The sequence below is a fragment of the Sturnira hondurensis genome, unplaced genomic scaffold, assembly GCF_014824575.4.
Source record: "Sturnira hondurensis isolate 20B ecotype Veracruz unplaced genomic scaffold, ASM1482457v3 Scaffold0004136, whole genome shotgun sequence".
NCBI lineage: Eukaryota > Metazoa > Chordata > Mammalia > Chiroptera > Phyllostomidae > Sturnira > Sturnira hondurensis.
The window spans coordinates 19,157,290-19,182,251 of NW_028076767.1; the positions used below are offsets into that span (position 1 = coordinate 19,157,290).

The 24,962-nt window shown below is 48.2% G+C and overlaps 2 protein-coding genes across 2 annotated transcripts in view; both read left to right on the top strand.

Moving 5' to 3' along the window:
* The first annotated feature begins 1,652 nt into the window (after positions 1–1,652).
* Positions 1,653–8,465, top strand: BPIFA1 (BPI fold containing family A member 1). The gene is made up of 9 exons (XM_037043877.1): positions 1,653–1,755; positions 3,298–3,419; positions 3,581–3,728; positions 5,201–5,308; positions 5,616–5,765; positions 6,650–6,734; positions 7,357–7,420; positions 7,796–7,871; positions 8,414–8,465. The coding sequence occupies exons 2-8, from the start codon at positions 3,314–3,316 to the stop codon at positions 7,834–7,836; spliced, it is 702 nt and encodes a 233-aa protein (XP_036899772.1). The 5' UTR covers positions 1,653–1,755; positions 3,298–3,313; the 3' UTR covers positions 7,837–7,871; positions 8,414–8,465.
* Positions 8,466–20,211: 11,746 nt separating this feature from the next.
* The window catches only part of BPIFB1 (BPI fold containing family B member 1), a 28,230-nt gene continuing 23,479 nt past the window's right edge, over positions 20,212–24,962 (top strand). The window contains exon 1 of the mRNA XM_037043874.1: positions 20,212–20,292. The gene's annotated coding sequence lies outside the window, so the exon portion shown is untranslated. The remainder of the gene's footprint in view (positions 20,293–24,962) is intronic.

Genomic DNA, 24,962 nt, shown 5'->3' on the forward strand with positions numbered 1-24,962 from the left:
GTGCTACCACTTAATAAATCTGCTCTCTTTCTGCTATACACTCTCTGTGTGTTTGGTTCAATTCTTTGTCCATGATCACCAGGAACCTGGTTACCTGTGCCCACCTGTGACACCTTGACTTATTTGCCTCGGTTTCCCCCCCCAAAATAGCAGGTCAGTAGCAACCTGACCCAACCTATAACAGCTGTACCAAGATATCAAAAAATGGGGCCCCTTCGAGGATGATTCACAACCTATAAGCTCTGGGAAGAGTCTATCGAGGGTTTGAATGGATAACTGAGTTCAAAGCCACGGCCCTGGCCCCTTGGAGGCTTTGCAGGATCCTCACAGGGAGAGGGAGCAGCCCCGGGGAAGGCCTGAGGGGAAGCAACGTGTCTCACTGGAGACAGGAGTGACGGGACACAGGGGCGAGTTCTGACCGGTGTCCTGGGGAAGTCACCTTTCTGAACCTTGGTCTCCTTACCTGACATTTGAGGGACAACAATACTAACCACTTCTGAGGAAGACGGGATTCGAATATGGACAGCACACAGCAGGTGCCCAATAAATGTGCACTTTCTACTTTCTTTCTGTAGCGTATAGGTGTTTGGAGTTGCGGGGCAGAACCTGCTCTCACTGGCCCAAGACCTTTATCGCTCCATGCCTCGGTTCCATCATCTGTGAAACAGACTCCACAGGCCCAGGCTGTGTGGACAAACACCGTAGCACTTTCGTTTGGGGAAGGGAAAAAGAAAGGGTAAAGGTAGAAACCAAGATGCCGCAGTATCCCTCAGGCCTGGGAACCTACAAAGACCTCCCCAGGATGTAAAAGTGAAATTTCTCGACAGTGTGAAATTCACAGATGTGGAAAAGCACAGCCGTCAGTGATCGCACAGTCCAGTGACTCGGGGAAAGGACAAGAGCATGAATGCCCCAGCACCATGTCCCGGGTGTGACTCTGCGCAGGCGCATCAACGCACTCCCAGCCTCCGTTTCCCTTGTGAAGTCGGAGTACCCGGCCCCACCTCCCACAGGGCTGTGAGGATCCGTGAGACGCTGCCTGCGGAAATCAGTGTGGTCTTGACACACAGCAAGGGCTTGTGTTATCTGCTGACACGGTTTTTACTATTATCATGATCCAGTGAGGAGAGCTCTGACTCTGCCAGACCCTCTCTGTGTCTTTGGGGACTTATCCCCACTGGATCTCAGTTTCCCCCTCGTCGAAGGAGGAGCAGCCACCCCTCCCTCCCAGGGTTCCGGTGAGAACAGATGCCCCCAGGCAAAGGGAAATGAGAGGTAGTTTGACTCTTTTTGACACCTTAGGAACAAGAGACCTCTCCCTGGAGAAAAAGAACTGGACCACGAATGGAAAAGGGCCTAGCTATGAGGCTGAGGTCTCTTCGGGGCTCTGGCTGGCTGGCTCTCCTCGGGTTCCAAGTTTGATCTCTCAGGCCACCTTGGAACACAGGTCCCCAGCCTCAGCCCCACTCATGAAACTGAGAAGTCTTCAGTAACATCCCCATCTCAGGTTTTTCTCTTTATAGCCCGTCAATCAAAAGGCTTAACTGTCCCACCTACTAATGCAATAGACAATTATTTGCTTTGGAGAGCCCTGAAAGATACCACCAGATTGCAGAATTCTGGATTTCTAGACACCCATCACCTGATTACGTGTTTCCTTATTCCCATGCTATAAAAGAGGCTGCTCCTCAGCAGAAGCAAGCAGGAGAGGTAAGAGGAGACCGGGACAACCGCCAGGACCTCTGAAAAGGCCAGGTGAGTGCTACCTGTCATGCTCCCACAATGGGGCCCTGGGTGGCAGGGGTGCCAGGCTCCTCACTGTGGGGCGGGCCCTGGCTGACTGTATTAGGGTCACTCAATGAGGGTCTTCTAAAAGAAACTGGCCTAAACTGCCTCTTCTCAATGGAGCTAGCCATTCTCTGAGGCATGGGATGGCCATGCACTCCGCTTCCCCAAGAGACCAGTAATGTCAACAGGGAAAGGTTTGAATGCAGAAATGTAGAAAATGTAGAAAAGGGAGTTTGTGGCTGCAGATGTGACTGCTGAAATTGTCTCGTGGGCATGCTCTCGTACCCTGAGTCGAAGTCTCTACAGCAGGGTTTCAACTTCAGGTTGCCTTTGGGAATTCAGATCACCATCCAAAAGCTTCCTAAAATCTTCCCAGTTTTACACACGTTGATGCATTTTTCTGGGACTAGGGTCCTTAACTTCTAGAGGATTCATAAAAGGCCTGCTTCCCAAAAGAGACCCAGAGGCCCAAGCCCCAGGGAGGCCGCAACTGGCTCTCTGGACCAAAAAGCCCTTTCAGTTTCAGTCGGCCATAGCAACGAGGGAGCTTTGGCCAAAAAGGCCAGTGGGTGGAACATTGCCAGAAATGTGAAATAGCCAGGTATCTCTGAAATATAGGTACCAGCTCCAGCTTTGGACACCCCTGCCAGCTGCCAAATAAGCCTGTGAGATGTTGGTGATACCTTGCAGGAAACTGGTGCAAAAGGGGTGCAGCCATGTGTCAGGGGTTCCCCAGGAGTTCATCCAGGTCAGCTTTGAGGGAGAAGAGAAAGGCATAGAAGAGTGTGTGTACACAGATGTGTGTGTTTGCGTGTGGGATGGGGACAGGTTCAGAGACCTACATCTAACCACAGCTCTGCCATCAATTTGCTGTGTGACCTTGAGACTATCACTGCCCTTCTCTGGTCCCCTGATTTCTCCTTGTGAAATGAAAACTTTGAGTAGCCCAGCATTTCCCCAACACTGGTCTAGGCGAGCTGGTGGCTACAACTACGTGCCCTCTTATAGTGTGACATGCACAGGCTGGGCCTGGACCAAACAACTGAACAGGGATAGTGACAAAGCAGTTCAGTTCCTCAGCCACTAGCATGTTTAAGTTTTCCATTTGCTTTGTCTGAACAGCAGGCACTAGGGGCAATGGTCCAAACCACTGTAAGACCAATTACAGAGTAAATCTGATGATCACTTAATTTAGACAGAAGCCTCTGGGTCTGGCTTCAAATTCTGTCCTCATGTGTACTTGTGATCCTGAAGGAAGTTACCTAAACTCACTAGACCCCCATTTCCTCGCCTGAGCAATGCAGATGATTAGTGCCACACCTTAGGGTGTGGTTAAGATGACACCAGTTACCCAGCGTGGAGAGCTCAGCCTGATGCCTGGCACAGAGGAAATGCCAAGTAGGGTGAGCTATAGCTATTCTCTCACTGGTGTTCCAGGGGCCAGGGACAGGTGATGGACGGGTTTCTTTCTGCTATCCGTGTCACATTGGGCCTGTCATCCTGTTGTAGGCACCAAGGAGGGAAGATGTTTCAAATTGGGAGCCTCATTGTCCTCTGTGGGCTGCTGGCCCTGCCTTTGCCTGTGGACCTGGCTTCGAGTCCCACAAATAGTACTGAAGAGTTGAAAGATGGTAAGTGAGAATCTCTGGCAACCTCCTCCAGGTGTGTGTGGGGGTGGGGTGGGGTATGTTTCCCACCATCCAATGGGGGGGGCAGGAATGAATGGAGGAAAGGGGCTGAGGATCTGAAATTGTCAGCTCTGACCCCTGAGAACCCTTATACCCATCTCCAGCTGTCAGCAATGGCCTTGTCTCTGGGGGTCTGTTGAATTCCATCAAAAACCTTCCACTCATGGACGCCCTGAGAACTGGAAGTAATTCTGATGGCCTGGTTGGCCTGCTGCTTCAGCAACTGCTCAATCCTCTGAAAGGCCTCACTGGGTGAGTAGCCCTAAAGCAGGGCCTTGGTCCTCACCAGAGGCCGCCCACTGGAGATCTGTTTGCCCTAGGCAGGAGCCTAAAGGAGGAACAAGGGTGGTCTGCACATGAGCCCAGCACTCAGCCTGAGGCCTTTCTCACAGGCTGGCAGGGAACACCGGTCCTCTTGAGCCAGCAATTGTCCTCAGTCCTAAAGCATCCCCTGGGTCCTCAGTATCATCTGTAAGCCTCACAACAACCCTCTGAGGTTGACTTCATAATGCCCACTTTGCAGATGGAGAAACTGAAGCGCAGAAATGTGCCTGTGCTCACACAACTAGAGTGATGCAGAGGGAGCGACCCCATTCTAATTTACGTGATTCCAAAGTCCAGGTTTTTCCGCTACACAGTGGTGATTTCGTTCTCACCTGTAGAATCCCTTAGAACACAGGAGAACTTTGATGTAAGCAAGAAAGTGTTAACCACTCTCCTCAATTACATTGTCAAAGTGATGTCCATGGAATGATCTAATATGGTATTTCCCATGAGATGTCGGTGAGCTGGCTAAGCCTGAAGGAATAATGGGAAGCTTAATGCAGGGAGCTGGCAAAGCCTGGGTCCTTGGTAGGGCTGGATCAAAGCCAAGATTCCTACCCACCGAGGTGCTTGCCCCTGACTTGAAAACAGACACAGTCTTGGGTTTGGTTTCCAAATGTACCATGTACTTACTGGGTGACCCGAGACCAGGCACTCAAATCCCCTTTGGGTTTCTCAGTGTCACTCAGGTTCTCTATCTATAAAATGAAGATTATGGCACCCACAGAGAAAAACTGTTAGGAGAACTGGAAAAGATATAATCACCTGCCACAATGGCTGGCTTAGAGAAGAGGCTTACTTTCATTCTCCCTGACTTCCTGCTTCTCCATCTCCACGGCAAACATTGTTGATTAACCTGCCATTGAAAGTCATGAGTGATTTCTACTCATACATGTTTGTTAAAGACTTACTCCACTTGCCCATACATCGTCCACTCACCCACTTACCCATCCATCCATTCATTTGTCCATCCTTCCTTCCATTTAAACACTTATTCTTCCATGCACCCACTCACATATTCATCTACTCACCTGCTCATCAATCCATAAAGTCAACCAATATGGAGTAGCCTCTTTCTTTGTAAGGCTCTGAACTGGCATAAAGAATGCAAACACAATCTGGACAGAACTCAAACACAATTCAGTCTCTATCCTAGAACACCTTGCAGACCCAAGGTGAAGAGAGGGCCATGGGTATGTCAGGATATGGTCCAGTGTGGAGGTTGGGGAAAACTGATGCAACTCAGAACCCAAGTGGGTTTTGCTGCAAGACTGCCTTCCTGTCTCTCCCATCCCACCTCATGGGTAGCTCTACCTCTGGAATAGGGAAGATTGGGTTACATGTGGTTTATAGGTTTGGGGCTAGAAAAGCTAATGTTTTTCCCTTCATCTCCTGGGCAGTATAGAGATCACTAACCCCAAACTACTGGAAGTTAGCCTTACGCCGAGCAAAGATGGCCATAGCCTTTTCATCAACGTCCCTCTGGGCTTCGACGTCGATTTGCAAGCGTGAGTGGTCCCAAGGGAAGGTGGGAGGGTGGCTCACCAAAGGAGACCCTGATGACCATAAACAGCCCAAAGGGGGGCATTTGAGCCTAACAGACATGAGCCTCCAAGTTCAGTTTATTTGCTGCTCTGTTCAGTGACCTGGAGTCACTTGGGAAACTCACTTGACTTCTTCAAGTCTTGGTTTCCCCTACTGGGAAATGAGATGTGTACATCTGTCGCAAGAAGGGGTGAGGTGAGGCTGGCATTCCTGGTAAGGAAAAAAGCCTCCTCTTTTTGGAGTGTGGTGGGGCCACTCTCTTCTCTGCAGGCCTGTAGTCAACCTACATCTGTTAAAGCTGTCTGTGAAGCTAAACGCCACGGTAGAAGTCCATCCTCAGAAAGATAAGAATGGGGTCCACTTGGTCGTTGGCAGCTGCTCTCAAGCCCCTGCCAATCTGGAAGTCACCCTGCTTGATGGGTAAGACCAGAGGGTTGGCTTCACCTTCCCAGAGACAACAGAAAGGGATGACGGATACATAGTTGGAAAGATAGAAGAATGGAAGAATGGATAAGTGGGAGGATGGAAGGGTGGGAGGGTGAACAAATAGGAAGATTGATGGGCAAGAGGGAAGATGGATAGATAGATGGATGGATGGATGGATGGATAAATAATGACTTATCCCTTCTTAGTCTGGACTGACCAATTTTATGCTGGATCAGTGAACAAGAAGTCTGAATTCAAACCCCATCTACCAGAGGACGTGGGAAGAGGTAGAGGGGCTTCCTTGCTGAACTTGGACAGTACTTCCCCAAACTGTAATATGCAATTGCATTGTGGTTATTGATTGATAACCCCACTTACATAATAGGTGTGAATGTGCTTTGTCTTAGTAAGGGGTAAAAAAGCTATGAGGCCTCTCTGGGTGACTTATTTCAGTTACCTGTTACAAGCCTGGTCGTGCACAATATGCAGGATTCGTCCCCGTCCTGGCTAACATTTAGTGAACACATATATTGTGCTCATATGTATCATCTCATTGAATTCTCACGACTGCTATACACTAAGCATTGCTCATCCATTTATGGATTCTGAAAAATTTCGTTGAATACCTACAGTATACTAGAACTATGTATTTATTCTGCATGTCCCACTGTGTGCGTTGCTGTGTAGGGTATTACTCCCTTCAGATAGGCACTTTGGGGTTTGAGTGTGTGAGGCAGGCACATGAAAATGTGAACAGGACCCAGTTTCAGTTGCTTAATGCTCAGAGGGTGATAGGCCTAGTGGCCCCTCTGACCCCTCTAAAGCCTTCTTCATACCAACACCAGGCCTCTGCACTGCCCACGGCTTTTCTCTTTCAGAACTCAAACCCCCCTCGTTCAAGGCCTTATTAATGAGCTCACTGATACCTTGACTAAAACCATTCCTAAGGAGGTGCTGGGTGAGGTAAGTGGGTTGAAGTGAGGGCTCCTAGTCCTTGCATCTTAGAGCTGCTCAGGCTGAAAGAGGCCCCTGGGATGAGCTATTCTGACCTTTCAGTTGGATAAGTAAATTCTGTCCATGTCTATCTGTCTATTGATCTGTCTTTCCATATTTCTTCTTTCCATCCTTCAACATACGAATTGGTTCTTGCTCTGGGCCAGGCCCTGAGCATGTCCCATACTACATGGGACATCTAGCTGAAATGGATTGGCCCTACCCAGAGAAGCCCCCAGGTCACCCCAACTTTGGCTGCAGGGAAGCATGCTTCCAGCCTTTGCTTGGGTGCCTCCTCTGACCAGAAATGCGCCCCTCCCAGAGGAGTCCACCTTGTTAGAGACAGGTGTCATGTCACAGAGTGGACACTGGCTCGCTGTGCGATTGGGTGCTTCACATATATGCCTTCGGTTTCTCCTTCTGCCCAGTGGAAGTGTGGGCATTTCTCTGTGGGAATGCTTAAAAACAAATATTCTCAGATACAAGGAAATGGTAGAAAACTCCCTGGAAAATCCATTCTAAAATGATGTTGCTCCGAGGGTCTCCCTCCAAGTACCGCTTTGTCTAACTCCACTCTCTGCCCCTCATTCAGGTGTGCTCTCTAGTCAATCAAATTCTCAGCCAGTTGGATGTGTCCTTAGTGCAAGACATTATTGGTAAGTATCTGCTTCCAAGCCCTCTCTCCCCTCTGCAGGAACTGTGCTTTCCCCAAGGAGCTCTGTCCCTGCACACCACGCATCAGACAGACCCCTCCAGCCTCAACTCTCTCCCTTTTGGAGTTCTTTTTGCCTTGATTTATTCAGATCGTGTTGAGGTATAGACCCTTTCCCCCCCATCAGCCCTGACACTGAGGAGAGCTGGGCTGGTTGGTGGAAGGAGGTATTGCCCCTGCCAAGCCCTGCCTGGGCGTGGCCAGAGCTCCAGAGTTGCCATTCCCTGGCCCCCGACCTCCTGAGGAATGCGGGATATCCTAGACACCTTCACTCTGAGACCATGACTCAGGTCTGTGGTGGTGGTTTTTCATTTTCCAGATAAGCTGATCCCTGAAAAGGAGGCTGACATTGTACTCTAAACGTTCCAGGAAGGGACCTGGTCTCTCCTGAGCTGGTAAGTGCTGTTCCCAACTCCCCAATATTCTGGGGGCTACTGTTCTTCCCCTGGTCAAGGGCAGCAGAGGGCTTGTGACAGTAACATCCAAAGAGAGAAACAAGTGCCATAGTGACAAGTATAGATGTGCCCAGAAAAGCCCACAGAGATTCTGACAGCCGTTGGGGACACAGGCAGCAGTGCAACACAGTCACAAACAGAAACACACATGGTCGTGGATGCACACACACACACACCCAAACACGTGGTCACTTAGACAGATGTACAGAGACACACACTCTCACACCAGCACACTTACACTTGTGCACACACATGCAAATTCACTGCACACAGGTGTCCGTGGATACACAGATACACACCAGTCAAACACAGGCGCAAGGAGCCCCCTGACCCCAGGCCTGGGTTCCCTTTGTAGCTGAAACCAGACCCCTAGCCCTAGGGTCGCAGCCTCCCACTCTCTCTAGAGGGTTTGATGATGGGCCAGTGCAAACAAGAGCCAGTGGCCTCCAGTCCCCATTCTGATTGAGGTCTCCTTGCAACAGAACCACTTCCTGCTGCTCAGTCCACTCCCTGCCCAGCTTCCGAGGATTCACAGAATGCTGCCCATGTCCTGAACAATGACACAACCACTGCTTGGGGACGACAGCAGTCTTCCCTCCAAGGAAACCGCATCCCCTCTTTTCCCACCAGGCGTGTGTTACATTCCATAGTTCCTCGCTAAATAAAATTGCTCTTGTCTGCACACGGGGCCTTGTCATTCTTCAGTATCACTTGAGTGCTCATTGGTTGGAAAGCGTCCTGGCCTGGGTGGTTGGAGCCACAGAACAGAGTTTGGACCTTGCATCCGAGATCATAATGGTCTTTCGCAGGACTGGGAGATGTTCAGATGAATGTGGATTTCAGAGTGCTCCGGGGCCCTGAGAACAGGTGGACAGGATGGTAGGGGTAGGAGTGACCCCCCAGGCAGAGATGATAGTGACACGCAAGGTTACCACACAAGAAGTAAAAATGGAGCCCTGGCTGGCGTAGCTCAGTGGATTGAGCGCGGGCCTGCGAACCAGACGATCGCGGTTCGATTCCCAGTCAGGGCACATGCCTGGGTTGCAAACCGGTTCCTTGCAGGCTAACTACCAGCAGGGGATGCACAAAAGGCAACCATACATTGATGTTTCTCTCCCTCTCTCCTTCCCCTCTAAAAATAAATAAATAAATAAAAATCTTTAAAAAAAATTAGACCTTTAAAAAAAAAAAAGAAGTAAAAATGGCAGTTTGAGAGATGTTCAGGGGGTGGACCTGGACAGGTGTGGGTGAGGGAGCTGCTGAGGCTCCTGTCCATGTCTCAGGTTGGGGATCCCAACAGTACCTGGGAATGTGGGAGGATAGATGTGGCCCCACTGCACAGAAGTGCCTGGGAGACCCCAAGAGAGAGTCCTAGAAGCTGAGGATGCACGAGTGGTCTACCTTGCAGCTTCCTAGCAGCCAGCCATACTGGCCTCTTTTCTGTTCTCACAGCGAGAGGGTGATAAAGATGACAGAAAGGAAGTGCAGGGGGAGGGGCCAACTGGGCCAAAGTGTTCATTGCTGAAGGGCTTGAGAAAAGTAGGGACAGAGAAGAGTCATTGGCATTGCATCTGAAAACATTATTGATGGCTTGGGTAAGATTCAAAGTTTGGAAGGAAGACGATGGATTTAAAGGAACTAAGAAGAAGGGAACAAGGATACTGAGACTGTTAACACAGGTAAGATTTATGAAAAAAACTGAATGCAAGAAGGAAGAACAGGGCTAACCAAAATGGTGAAGATTGTCCCTTCAAATAAAAAATAAATATGTGACTTCCGCCAAGATGGAGGCATAGGTGGAAACACTGTGCCTTCTCCCACAACCAAGTTTGACTACAACAAAGGTTTGGAGAACAAAGACACAGCCAAAGAACAGAAAATTGAATTATACGGAAGTCCGACAACAACGAACCTGTTCAACCGGGACCAGTAAGAGGGGCGGAGACAGCAGCGGATCAGGGTCGGGCAGGAAAGATCCCCCAACCTAGGCATGCAGGTAGTCCGGACCTAGTCAGGGTGTGGGACAGACTGACCGAGGTCGCACATTCGCGCACAGTGAGACGGACCATGCAGGCCCCAGTGGGCAAACCCAGTGGTGGAGGGCTGACGGCGGTGGCACACTTGCATGCAGTGGGACGAAATGCGCAGGCCCCAGTGACGGTGGCAGCTGCGGCACCTGTGGGAGCCGCAGAGGGAGGCGGCAGACAGGACACCATTGCTCCTCTTTGACCCCCGTCCCCACATACAGTGTCACAATGCAGCAACTGAGTTGCCCTGCTCTGGTGAACACCTAGGGCTCCGATCCTGCTACATAACAGGCACGAACAGCCCAAAAGATGGCACAAGAAGAACTCAAAGTCCCAGAGCCAATAACTCTAAGTGAAAAAGAAATAGCCAGCCTCTCAGATGCACAGTTCAAAACACTGGTCATCAGGATGCTCACAGAACTGGTTGATTATACTCACAAATTAGAGGAACATATGAAGGCTAAACTAATTGAAATGAAGGGAAATGCACAGGAAACCAATAGTGATGGAAAGGAAACTGGGACTCAGATCAATGGAATGGACCAGAAGGAAGAACGAAACATCCAACCAGAAAGGAATGAAGAAATGAGAATTCAAAAAAATGAGGAGAGGCTTAGGAACCTCCAGGACATCTTTAAATGTCCCAACATCCGGATTATAGGGGTACCAGAAGGGGGAAAGAAAACAGCCACGAGGGGAAAACTTATTTGAACAAATAATAAAGGAGAACTTCCCCAATCTGGCAAAGGAAATAGACTTCTAGAAAATCCAGGAAGCTCAGAGAGTCCCAAAGAAGTTAGACCCAAGAAGGAACACACCAAGGCACATCATCATTACATTAGCCAAGATTAAAATGAAGGAGAGAATCCTAGAAGCAGCAAGACATAAGGGGACAGTCACCTACAAAGGAGTACCCATCAGACTGTCGTCGGATTTCTCAAAAGAGACCTTCCAGGCAAGAGGGGCTGGAAAGAAGTATTCCAAGTCATGAAATCCAAAGACCTACATCCAAGATTGCTTTATCCAGCAAAGCTTTCATTTAGAATGGAAGGACAGATAAAGTGCTTCTCAGATAAGGTCAAGTTCAAGGAGTTCATCATCACCAAGCCCTTATTATATGAAATGCTAAAGGGACTTATCTAAGAAAAAGAAGATGAAAAATATGAACAGTGAAAGGACAGCAAACACACAGTTATTAACAACCACACCTAAAACAAAAGCAAACCAAGAGGAAAGCTAGATCAGGAGTGGAACCATAGAAATGAAGAACACATGGAGGGTTAGCAACAGGGGAGTGGGAGGGGGAGAAGGGGGGAGAAGGTACAGAAAATAGCATAGAGGGTAGGTAGAAAATAGATAGGGGGAGGGCAAGAATAGTAGGGGAAATATAGAATCTAAAGAATTTGAAACACGTGGTTATAAACTAAGGGGGGGAGAATGGTGGGGGAGGGAGTGTGCAGGTGGAGGGGAATGAAAGGGGGAATAGAACAACTGTAATGGTATAATCAATAAAATATATTTTAAAAAATAAATAAATATGTTACCATTATTTGAGGTCCCTCATTTAGTGTTCTCTGCAACCCCACAAGGCAGGGCTATTCCGCCCCTGTGACAGGTGAGGAAACCGAAGCTCAGAGCGGCCAAGAGGCTTGTTCCAGGCAACAACCAGGACTTGTCAAAGCTGGGGTGTATCCGGGCATCTTCCTACCATTCAGGCATCTGCTCAGATGTCCCCTCCTTGGAGGGGTCGTCTTACACTTTCTCCCTGTCTCGGCCTTACAGTCTCTCTGCATTACATGCCCCTACATTTTGACCTTCTGGGCTGCCATCACAGCCAGCAATGATCTTTTTCACTTCCTCGATGATGAACTCCTCATCTGCAGCCCTCGCCCAACAGTGAGCTCATGAGAACTGCAACTCTATGTCCACTATGTTGCTCCAGCTTGCCGCCACACTGTGTGGCACACAGTAGGGGCACAATAAGTGCTGGCTGAAAGTGCAGCAATGGACACCAGTACTTGCACCTTTTTTTTTTTACATTTAAGAAGACAGGCATAAAAAAGAAACATATATACGCAATGATTTGTTCATTTTATTCCATATAAGTTTTCCTTAAAGAACATAAACAAACGTTGAACTCTGGTTAATGAAATGGCTCCTGAAGTGTTTAAAGATAAAGTGAACTACTATCTGTAGTTTACTTTGAAAGGCATCAAAACATAAGATGGTTGGGTGGATGGAAGGCTGGATAGACGGGGCAGACCCATGACAGGGCAAGCGCAGCACACTGTTAATGGTAGAATCTAGGTGGTAGGTATATGGGTGCTTATGAAGAAGTTATTTCAAATTTCCTGTTTGTATGAATATCTTTGTAAGAAAACACTGGGGGAAAGTCACACATGTACAGGATAAAACTCCATCAGTACAGAAGGAGGGCGAGTGAGCGGACATACAGCCTCTTCATCCCTGACCCACTCTGCTCCCAGCGGTTTTAATCACCGTAAACTCTTCCTTCCAGAAAGGGCTGCTTCTGCAATGATCACCGAAAAGCACTGTGTGCTGCACCTTGTTCCCCCATTCCTCACGAACGTGTCTTGGAGATTGTTCCACGTCAGCACATAGAGCTTCAGTATTTTGTTTCACAGGCTGTGTCCTGCCACGACTCTTCCCCTTGTCTCCAGGGATGGGCATCTCGCTCACGTGAGTTCGCTGCCCGGTCAGGGCCCTGGTGGTGTCTCCCAGCTACTTCTGCCGCAGCTCTGACCACTCTGTCATGAAAGGGAGCTTGAGAACACACCACAGAGGGGTTTACCTCTGAAAGTTAGCCATTGGCTGTGGACTAAGTGGATTGGAAGACTCCCGTCAGCTGAAGGCGATTCCCTAGAGAAGGAAGAGGCTGTGAGTTGGTGGTGGTCAACACTGACAGCTCCTGGGGGTTAGTGCCCAGGAGGGAGGATCCGGCTGGGACAATGCCAGGAGCCACAGTCCACTTCTTGCATTTCTAGAATTGACTTACTTTCCCCAGTAAGTTCACTCTATCCAGGCCCAGCTGCTCCAGGACTCCAGCTGGCCATGGTGGTAGACGGAATTGCATCTCCCCAAACTGATATGCTGAAGTCCTAACCCCCAGGACCTCAGAATGTGCCTGTATTGGGAGACAGGGCTACAGGTGGTTACATTCAAACGGGGCTGTTATAGTGGGACTGATCCAGTCAGGCCTGGACCTTCAGGAGGAGAGGTGATTAGGGTGATACCCAGAGAGGCACCGGGGGCATGTGTGCCTGAGGGACGGCTGTGTGAACAGGCGGTAAGAGGGCAGCTGTCCACCAGCCCAGGAGAGAGGCCTCAGGGGAAACCGATCCCGGTGGTGCCTTGATCTTAGACTTCCAGGCTCCAGAACTGGGAGAAAATAGATTTCTGTTGTTTAAGCCATCCAGTCTACAGCATTTCGTGATGGCAGCCCTGGCAAACTGACAGAGTCACGATTTTGAGAAACTTTCAATGCTAACCAGAGTCCCCGTTGAGTCACGAGGCCTTAACTGAGACCCATGGTCTTCCTCCTCTGCTCTCCGTTTGGTCCATCCTACTTCTCAGCCCTTCTGCTGGCCCAAGTGGCTGGTTGGTCACCTGAACGGATGGAACTCGTTGTTGGTCCCTGTTGCTGATGGGCTGGGCCATACATTGAGTGATATTGATTGTGACAGCCTTGGTGTCCCCAATCTTTAAACCTTGCTTCTTTTAGGTCCCTGACTAAACTATTAAGTCATATGCGTCAGCCTATGACACTCTATCTGTCTACTTCTCTCTTTTCTCAAAGTGCAGCCTGCAGCTTTGCACGCTGGAAGGATTTCCTCCCGTTCCTGCCTTTCCGAGTCGCTCCGAGTGGGGCTGTAGTGGAACAGCACCCATTTTGAGCTTATGCCAACCTTCTGAGCTGACCCATCCACGACCAGAGCTCAGGGCTTTCCCCCCCATCAGCCGGTCACCGTGAATGCCTCACTGGTGTGAACTGAGATAGAGGTGTCCGTGCAACCCTGGGAGGTGACACGGGTGCCGTGGGTGGCCCCGGCCACCTATTCGTGCTCACTCAGGCCCGCTGGACCTTCTTGAGCCCTCATTAGATGTGCCACTTCTACCTGATGGTGGATTGTTGTCAGTCCTGCCTGACCTCTGACTCGGTGAGTGACCGTGCCTAGTGCATGAGGGGAAGTCCTGGCCGCATAGTTACTTGAGCGAAGCCTATGGCTGTGTGCCTCTTCTCTACCAGAGCCCGGGGACATGTCCGGGGCTGTTTTTCTTATAGTGTACAGTTCTCTGCTGAAGACTGCATGACCTCACTCCAGAACCTTAGCGGTCTTCTCTGTGACTCACGTATTGGGGTTTGTCAGAAAATCCACAACGGCATCTTCACCTACCACAGGCGCTTCTAGTACCACGAGGCCTGCCCAGGCGCATGGCTCAAGTGGAGGAGCCTCTTGGACTTCAGCCTGGAGCTGCTGCACAGCCATTTCTTGCTCTGCCTCCCCCCCCCCCCCGCCCACCATTTCTTAAAACTAACACAGAAGAGAGATGCCCAATAAATACTGCCCGATGGATGGGGAGGGGATGGAGTACAGGGCGAGAGTTATAAACACAATTGCTTGCAGAGTAAGTTTACCGGAAAAAAACACAGGAAGCTCATTTAAATTTGAATTTTAGATAACAGATGAGCGATGTTTTAGTTTTAGTGCATGCCATGCAATATTTGGGAATACTTACATTAAAAATTATTCATTGTTCATCTGAAATTCAGACTTCACTGGGTGTCTTACATTTTTTTAAAAAGATTTTATTTATTTATCTTTAAAGGGGAAGGGAAGGGAAGGAGAGAGGGAGAGAAACATTCGTGTGGGGTTGCATCTCTTGCATCCCCTGCTGGGACCTGGCCCGCAACCCAGGCATGTGCCCTAACTGGGAATCGAATGGTGATCCTTTGGTTTGCAGGCCCGCGCTCAATCCACTGAGCTACACCAGCCAGGGCTGGGTGTCTTAAATTTTTATTGGTAAATCTGGCAACCCCATTTTAGGGGCCAAGGGTTTAATAACATAAGATGACTTGATGTGATGGGGGTGGGAAAAATGGTGAAAGCATTTATGATCAGTACCCATTTGGAGATAATCAGCATTTAAAGTAATTCAAAGTAAAAATGAAAAACTATGTGTCAGATTTGGCCGGATGCTCGTGAATTTGTAACCTGTGGCAAAAAGCTTGGGATCTAGTTTGACTTCCAGAATTTGAATCCTGGATCCACTGCTCACGAGTTGTATGACCTTGAGTCTTAGCATCCTCATGTTTATGAGTATTAAATAAAATCCTGCATTTAAAGAAACAAGCAAGGTGCTGATCCCATCATTAATGCTAAATAAATGCTAGATGATTGCTGGGTTGCTATGCAATAGCTCCCTCTAGTGGTTATAGGGCATATATGCGAACACTGGTGCAAGACTAGGATCCTGCAGGTCTGTCTTCTCGCCTCAGGGTATCTGGTAGCCAGACTAGTCAGGCACTGGAGGACCAGTCTGTAAGTTCCCTACATTCCAATCATTCACATACTACCTTACAATTTATACCACATACCAGCCATGTAAACTATTTACTAATTCTCCTTTATTCTCTTTTAAACTGTATCTCTATCTTTAAAGAAATCCATTATAATAGGAAATGTTAAAATTTTCAGTTAAAAAGCCCAGCATCAACTTTCAGAAATAGAAGTTCACCACAAGCAGATACAAATGAAACAGAAAAGTGTTCAGTTTTCCAGGATATTGTGGTGAGAAGAATAATTGGAGGACCTCTCTTTCCACCCCAACCCCCGGCCCATGACGAAATGAGGCTCAAATAATTTGCTTCAGAAAGTGTTCCAGGAAATAGTTGGCATGAATGATGATAACAGCTATGTTTCTTGGAACCGCACTATGTGTCAGGCACTGTGATAGGTCTGTGTTTTACATGCATTCGCTGATTTAATCTCCACAAACTCCCTCTGGGACGGGGGTTTTTGCAGACAAGAAGACTAGGGTTCAGAGTGTCTGGTCAGGGGAATGGGAATGTGTGTGCTACTTTTCAGCCTGGCCCTTAGCAATGTCCTGCCAGTTTGCCAGTCCTCAGCGCACTGTCTTGGTGGCCACGGAGGTTGCACATTTCAGATAGTGTAGCTCCAAGATGAAGCATGGAGTAAATGTGTGAACCAAGAATCCAGCTTCATAGTGTTAGGCCACTGGGGTTTCAGGGCTTCTTTGTTACTGCAGCACAGACTTGCTCTGTTCTGACTAGTACCGTGGCAATTTATATTCCATTTTTTTTAAGTGAGCAAGTTCGGAGACATTACTATTGAGGATAATTATTAGAAGAAGGAAATGGGGACTTGGGAACAGGAAAGAGAGTGAAAGCAGGTGGTAGAGAAACAGTTGGGATGTGGTGGTGAAGACTTGGGAATAAAGGAGTCTGAGAGACAGTATACCCAGGCTGTTGTGAGTAAAGAGGGTTGGGGGGCACAAAGAGGTAAAACAAGTCAAGTTGTTCAAGTTTGAAATTAATGATCAAGCAGAGACGTGAGGCATGTCGTAAGGGCAAGAAGTCAAGCACATTTCCTCCTTTCCCCTGGCTGACACTTGAGACAGGTGTGGCTCTGAATGGCTAGTCCTTGTGAATGACTTGCCTTCCTCCTTTCCTTTGGAGAGCGCCCCTGCTAGGTAGGACCCTGGGCTTGATGGGGCCAGTACCTGCCCTCTCGTGGTCCAGAGGGTTCATGGTTATGGTGAGAACCACAGTTTTCGCTCCCCCGGTGGATCAACTCCAACTCACTGAAAAATTTTGATGTTCACCCTGTGTGTTCATTGGAGTCTTTAGTGGCCTCTGTAGAATATGGGAGCAAATGCCACTGGATGAGGCAAGATCACAGAGCCCAGGACGATTAATATATTTATTGATCAAATACCTCCCAGATTGTTGGAAGTCTTTGGTTAATTTCAAGAGTTCTAGCCCTGGCTGGTTTAGCTCAGTGGATTGAGCGCGGGCCTGTGAACCAGATGATCGCAGTTCGATTCCCAGTCAGGGCACATGCCTGGGTTGCAGGTCAGTTCCCAGCAGGGGCCAGTTCCCAGCAGGGGATGCACAAGAAGCAACCATACATTGATGTTTCTCTTCCTCTCTCCTTCCCTTCCCCTCTAAAGATAAATAAATAAATATTTTTTTTAAAAAAAGAGTTCTAAAAAAGTTGGTTCTGGCCAACTTTTAAATGAGGGAATTGCTGTGCTTCTCACAGGCCCAGCCCAGGGGAGCGTGGAACAAACGTCAGAAGCTACTCCCGTGGCCGCTGCTGCCACTGTCGATTCTGCTCCTACTATGTGTAGAGCCCGGGCTGGTTGCTGAGGACACAGGAGTGAGTCAGACAGGTGTCTTCCTCACAGCATTCAAGTCTAGACCCAGCAGAGTGTCCAAGGTTTTGGTGTCTCTGAGCCACACTGTAAGAAGAGCTGTCTTGGGCCACACATCAAATACACAGCACTAACAAAAACTGATGAGCAAAAAAAAAACCGATTTTGCATTGGGCCACATGTGACCCATGGGCCACAGATTGGACACCCCTGGCAGAGGGTGGGACAGTTACAGAACAGGGTCATCAGGGCTTCAGGAGAAGAAGCTAGAAGGACCCTCATGGCACTAAGGGGGGGAGTGACTTCCTCTGAGTGAGAGGTCCGGGAAGGCTTCCTGGAGAAGGTAACATCTTAGATGAGCCTAAACAAGACAATTGTGATGTCATCAGATGAGTGAGGGCAGGATCACAATCCAGGCTGAAAAACCAGCCCACATAAAAGCAGAGAAAAATGAATGGACCTGTCGCACGAAAAACAAAAACAAAAAACAAACTCAGGTCAATAGAGTTAGAAAACTAATTGGGAGATGGAGAAGGCAAGGCTGGGCAGAGAAGGGCTGGACCCGGTGGGCAGTGGCCCAGAGCTAAGGCTCAGAGCTGGACCTTCTCCTGAGCCATCGGAGCCAAGGACATACTTTATAAAAAGACACCCCAGCAGAAGGGCTAAAATTAAAAAGACTAAGCACACCACATGTTGGTGCGCGAGTGTAGCAACCACTCTTGTTCACTGCAGGCCGAAGTGTTAAATGGTGCAACCACTTTGGGAAACATTCTGATAGTTTCTCGTAAAGTAATCAAAGCCCTCCCCTGTAACCCAGCAATTCCAATTCAGAAAAATGAAAACACTTATTCACAAAAAGACTTGTCTTGAAATGTTCAATAGAAACTGTATTCACAATAATCCCAAACTGGAAACAGCTCAGGTGTCCATCAACAGGAAAAAGATGAAAGCACACCCTGTGATGGACTCACGCAATGGAACACTTGCATCCGTGTGAAGGGAGGACCTACCAACAGCTGCAACCACGTGGATAAACACCAAAAACATTGGGCTGAGTGAAAGAAGCCAGACACAATAGCATATATCCTGTATGTTGCATTAACATGAGGACCAAGAGCAGACAGAACCAGTTTTTGGTGGTTAAGAAAAAAATCAGAACCTACTTCCTTGGTGGAGGGTCCAGAGGAAATGGACTGGAAAGAGGCATAAGGAAACTTTTTGACATGATGATGAATTTCTGTTATCTTAATAGGGGGTTGGCTTACACAGACGCATGTGTTTGTCAAATCTCAGCAAAAGGTCACTTAAGATCAGTACTTTTCATTGTATGTTGATTAAAATGTTTTCCATTGCAGCCCACGGGCCGGACAGTCCTCAGGATCACTTTAACGGTTCCAGAGAGTTCTCTGGCTAAAGATTGAAGCTACATCTGTCAAGCAATGTTGACTATATTATTGAAAGTGATATTCCCACTGTGCTTAATGTTTTTCTGCACTTTTGGTCTCTGCGTGGCTCCGTGAGGGCTGGGAGAATCAGGACAGAGGCAGAAGGCACCCACCAGTCCGGGCCTGTCTGTTCTGAATAGTCACTTCCACTGTAATCCCCAGAGCCCTCCAGTCCCCAGTTGTCTGAACAATGTCATCATCAACTTTTTTTGGAGGCAGACCTTTTATTAAAAAAAAAAAAGTTTACTTATTTATTTTTAGAAAGAGGGGAAGGGAAGAAGAAAGAGAGGGAGAGAAACATCAACGTGTGGTTGCCTCTCATGTGCCTCCTACTGGAGACCTGGCCCATAACCCAGGCACAGACCCTGACTGCAAATTGAACCAGCAATGCTTTGCTTTGCAGGTCCACCCATGCTCATTCCACGGAGCCACAGCAGCCAGGGCTGGAGGCAGACCTTGAGGGCCAGGACAGACTTGGCACCCACTTCCCTACCAGCATATGATTTTGATTTTGTTGGGTTCAACGTGGGTGTCACGGAGGAGGCCGCTGGTGTTAGATGAACTCAGACCAGAGAAAGGTGCACCTTGGCCTCCTCTGAGCTGAGAGCCCTACAGCAGGCAAATGTTGAACTCTAGGTAGTGATGCCTGAGCTGAGGAACTTAGTGGGGAGGGCACTGACCTCTGCAGCTCAGGTTGAAATATATCACCCCAGTAAGTTGCATGGGCAGAATTCAGGTGGTGAGTAGACAACTCTGCATCTGAAAAAGTTCACAAGGAAGGATTGCGGGGAGGGAAGATGCCTCTGACTGCAGTGTGGAGAGGAAATTTGAGGGGCCAGGCCAGACTCAAGGAGGCCAGACAGGAGGCTATGGCAGCTGCCCCAGCCGACGACTGGTAAGGCCTGAGGTGAGGCCAGGGAGTGGGGGTGAAGATGAGGGAGACCAGAGATTCATTTGTGGGGACACTCAGGAGGTGAGAGATGGAGTTGGGGAATGAGTGGAAACAGGCCAGTCATCAAGCCCTCTGGGGAAAGAGACCCTAGAACGACCTCTTCTCTCAAAAGCAGGAGACTCTGAAAGTGCAGAGAAGCAGAATGGTGGGGGGCGGACACAGCGGGCGGAGAGGTGTCCTAAATGTCCCTCTCCAATGTGAAGGAGTACATTGAAATGAGTTCCCACGATGCTCTCACCTTCACATTGGTCTCCTTGTTTACCCACTAATTCCCTCTTTCTCCTCTTCTAGAGGACTGGGTGACTAAGTGAGTAAATGTTAGCACAGGAACTTAATCCAATGTGGGTGACTTCAAGGGAAGTGCCTGCTGGGTCCCTGCCCTCCCCTCCCAGTCCCTGGTAAGTCCATATAAGTGAAGAGCAAGACATTTGCAGTCCAGGCAGGTTGCAAGTCTGGAAAAGGTGCAAAGAGTTTCGAGAATACACTTCATTCGTATTTCAGAGCCTCCAGCTGCCCACAAGGTAAGAGATATGTAATCTGGCTCGCACACTCAGAAAGGGCTCTGAAGCATTTCTTGGGGCGGGATAGGTAGCTTGGGGCAGCTTTCCTCAGTGGGAAAAGACAATTGGCCTTCCTACTCCTTCTCAATCCTTCCCATACGAAAGGCTCAGCGGGATGCTAGTGTGTCCCGCTGCACTTGGAGGCAACTCTCCAAGTGCAGGCTATTGTCTCCAGGGGCCTTGAGCAGGCTGCAGGGCTGGAGCTCAACAGCATATTTCTGTTTGTTTTCACTATGACTCTAGACAAAGTATTTGGGCCCTGGCCAGCACGGCTTCGTTGGAACGGTATCCCATAACTGAAATGTCACTGGTTCAATTCCTGGTCAGGGCACATGCCCAGTTGGTAGGCTCTCTCTCTCCCTTCTCCTCTCTTTCTCAAATAAGAACAAAATAGAAATTACTACTAAAATACAGAACAATGATCTCTTAGCACTGACAGAAATCGAGTTGAATGGAAGTCTGACAACTATAGCATTAAAGAAACCACATCTACCCAGATTTGTTGGAGGGGTGCAGATGCAAAACAGGCTGGTGGATAAAAATTCGGGAGGGATATCTTGGGAGTGAGGAGTCCCAGACCCATACCCAGGCTTCCCAGGAAGATAAGTCCCCATAACTTCTAGCTGCAAAAACCAACAGGGATTAAGTCCATGGAAGAAACTTTTGGAGCCCCAAGCAGTTCCTCTTAAAGAACCCACACGCAGACTCACTTACTCAGACTCACTCCCTCTGTGCTGCAGCACCAAACAGGCAGGTTGAGGGGCACCAGTGGTATGCAGGGGGAGGCTGAGGTATCCGGCATTAAGGCAAGCAGAGGCCACTGTCCCTTTCCTGGGCCCTCCCAGAACAAAGCCAGCAGAGTAGTGCCGTATCTAAGATTCCATCAATGCCTTGGCTAACACTACTCGACCCACCTCAGTGATCTCCAGAGATCAGCCCCACCCATTTTATGGGCCCACTCAAGCTGCTTTTACATATGTATGACTGGTTTTGGCTTAGGCTTCACAACTTCCTAAATCCTCTCAAACAAGAAACAGCTGGTTTTTGTGAGCCCCAGGCCCAGAACTAGCAGCCTAGATTCACAGTTTAGCTTCACCTGGGAATCTCTAAGCCCAGCACAAGTAGCAGCCATCTCAGATGGCTTTATAACTCAGGGAGGGGAGGACCTTGAGCAAAACACAGGTCAGGGCTGAACTTGTTCTGCATCACCTGGGAAACCCCAGGAGCCAGCCCACCCAATGGACAGATACAGACCATGTCTGAGTACCACCACCCTGCCCTTGGACAGCTGATTCTCCATGGAGGGGGAAGGGTGGCGGTCAGTGATCGCAGCCAGTCCTTACAGCTGACTGGCCTGGATAAATCCCTCCCATTGATCTGCCAACAGCAACCAAGGCTCAACTATAAGAGGAGGGTATACTCAGCACACACAAAAGGTACACCTTGAATACTCAGCTTGAGTGATAGGGACCCTATACTGTGCCAATGGACCCTGTGCCATTGGACCCTACAGGACACCCTACATGAGGCCACACTACCAAGACCCCAAGTCAAAGCAGCTCTACCTGATACATAGAAACAAACACAGGGAGGCTGACAAAATGAGGAGACAAAGAAACATGGCCCAAATAAAAGAACAGAGCAAAACTCCAGAAAAAGCTAAACAAAATGGGGGTAAGCAATCTATCATAGAGTTCAAAACACTGGTTATAAAAATGCACAAGGAAATTTGTGAGGACCTCAGCAGCATAAAGAAGATCCAGGCAGAAACAAAGGATACACTAATTGAGATCAAGAATAATTTACAGGAAAACAACAATAGAGTAGATGAAGCCAAGAATCAAATCAGTGATTTGGAACCTAAAGAAGCAAAAAACAGCCATTCAGAACAAGAAGAAAAAATAACTCAAAAAATGAGGATAGTATAAGCAGCCTCTGGGACAACTTCAAGAGGTCCAACATTCACATCATAGGGGTGCCAGTTGGAGGAAAGAAAGAGCAAGAAATTGGAAATCTATTTGAAAAAAATAATGAAAGAAATTGGTGAAGGAAATAGACATGTGAGTTCAGGAAGTCCAGAGAGTCCCAAACAAGATGAATGCAAAGAGGCCCACCCCAAGATACATCATAATTAAAATGCTAAAGGTTAAAAATAAAGAGAATTTTCTTCTCTTTATTGCCTGAGGGAGTGAGGGTGCTGGGTGGAGGGGGGCTGGGGAAGAAAATCAGGACAACTGTAATAGCATAATAAATCAAACACAAGTTTTTCAAAAAGAATTTAAAAAAGAAAAAGTATTTTACCTCCCTGAAGAGGCTCATTCAAACCTTACCCACAAAATGAGGATGAAATAGTGCTGACCTAGGGCTCTACGATTCTCTGTTACAAATAGAAAATCAGCCCTGGCTCGTGTGGCTCAGTAGACTGAATGTCAGCCTGTGAAGCAAAGGGTCACGGGTCTCAATTCCCAGTCAGGGCACATGTCTGCGTTGCAGGCCAGGTCCCCTACTGGAGACCTCTCTTTCTCCCTCCCTCTCTGGTTAATAAATAAATAAATAATTTTTAGAAAATAGAAAATCAAGTGTATTTAAGTTTTAAACATGATTGTATTTACCAGAACGTATGTTGAGTAAGGAGTAATCCCGCGTTGGCAGAGAGTGCCGACGGTGAAGGCAGATGCGGCCTGCAGAGGAGGGCAGCAGGCACGCGGACAGCAGGTGTTTGGGAGATGATGTCTGAAAGATTAAGGGCACAGGTTTTGAAGTCAGATGGGCCAGAGTTCAAATCCTGGCCTCTGGTCCCAGTGGCTGTGTGACCTTAAGCAGGTCACCCAGCCTTTCTGCACCTCCATTTCCTTATCTGTATCATGGAGCTAATAGCAGTCAACTTGCGGGCTGAAGGCTCTGCCTGGCATACAGAGAGCACTCTGAAATGGTAGGGTCATTCCTATTCTATACTTCAGGCAGCCCTTCCCTTTATACATAATTAACCCCCAAAGTGTGTTCCCAAAATCAAAGGTGTGAAATTTGAAAGTCGAATAAGAAGACTTACACATAAGGGGTGTGTGTGTGTGTGTGTGTGTGTGTGTTGGATGTTGCAGGAGAGCGTCCAATTGAAGCTAAAACCGCTTCAACCCTCATAACATTCTGATGGTAGAGCTCCGGCCTTCCATACCTGTTGTTTATTTTTGTTCTCTGTCCCCACAACTGAGACAATTGAGCTCTGTGTTTTTTAAAAATATTTCTTTGTCCATTTCTGGCTCACTCTGTCTCCCGAAGAGAATGTGAGCTCTTGCGGGGCAGGGCGGGTAGGGGGTTGTTTGCTCATTGCTATGTCCATGGCACCCAGAACTGAGTCCACACGCAGTGCGTGATACAGTTAGCTGGCTGACCAACTGACCTTCTGGCTGATGCATCTGTCCGTCTCACAGTCCTGAGTTTCCAAAGAGAATGGGGAGCTCGTGTCCCTCTGTCTGGGTTTCCCTTTCCTGGGCCACTTTCCAATGTCCAGCTGACTGCCACCCTACCACATGCAGCTCGAGTGGACGAAAAACACAGTGCTTAGCCCTTCGCTTGCATTGACCCTGATTGTGACCCCACCAGGAGTCTGGTTTGGTCAGGGCTTGTTTGTATTAAAGCTTATTTATTCCTATCCCACAAAAGAGAGATTATGCCCATGAATTTCCAGTTCTGATTTCTGTCTTTCGTGCCCCATGGTTCCGGGACTAGAGTGACTGGGCTTTTGTTGCAGCTGTCAGCCACGTCACCACAGTGTTTCCCCAGAATCCTGGGTCTCTGGATCAGCCCTGGGAAAGGAATGAGGCTTTCTCCTGTCCTTTGTCCTCCGCCTGACGTTTATTTACTCATTTTCAAGCTATTTCATGGGATTGTTTGCTGATCAAAAACTGCATTCAATGTAAAAATTTTTTTTAATTTTGAAAATATAAAGAGGATGGTAAGAGTCACCTGTGATTACATCACAAAGAAATAAGCATTGTTACATTTTTGGTGCATTTCCTTCCAGTGTTTTCCTAGAGCAAAAAAAAAAAAAAGAAGAAGAAAAAATAGAGGAAGTAATTTCTTCTTTTCACTTGCTAAGAGCCTTCAATACATTTCTCTTTATTGTTTTGGGATGGCTGCCTGGTGGCCCACAATTTTATTTAATAATTCCCCTGTTGCTGGACATTTAAGCTGGTCCCAGTCTAGGGCTCTTATATGTAAGGCTGCAATGAGCAGCCTAACAGTTCATCTGGCCCACACCACTGGGCAATTCCCTCACACAGGACCCTACACAGACCCTGGGCCAACGGGTATGGGCTTTTCTAAGAACAAATTTGTCCCCCAAACAGGCCGTTCCTCATTGCATACTTACCCAGCTTCCACTCTGATAAGCCCAGGTTATGCCGGCCTACCTAACCCACAACTTCAAGGAACCCAACATCCTTATCTATCAGCTGGGGAGACTAAGGCCCAGAGATAAGAAGACTTGTCCAAAGGCATTAGCCAACTTCCTGCTGTCTGGAGATTTTCTCCTGACTCTGTTATCTCTTTGCTGCTTTGCAAGAGGATGCAAAACTTCAACAAGGAGGCAGGTGGTTGCAGTAAGAATGTAGACATCTACACTGCTCACGGCA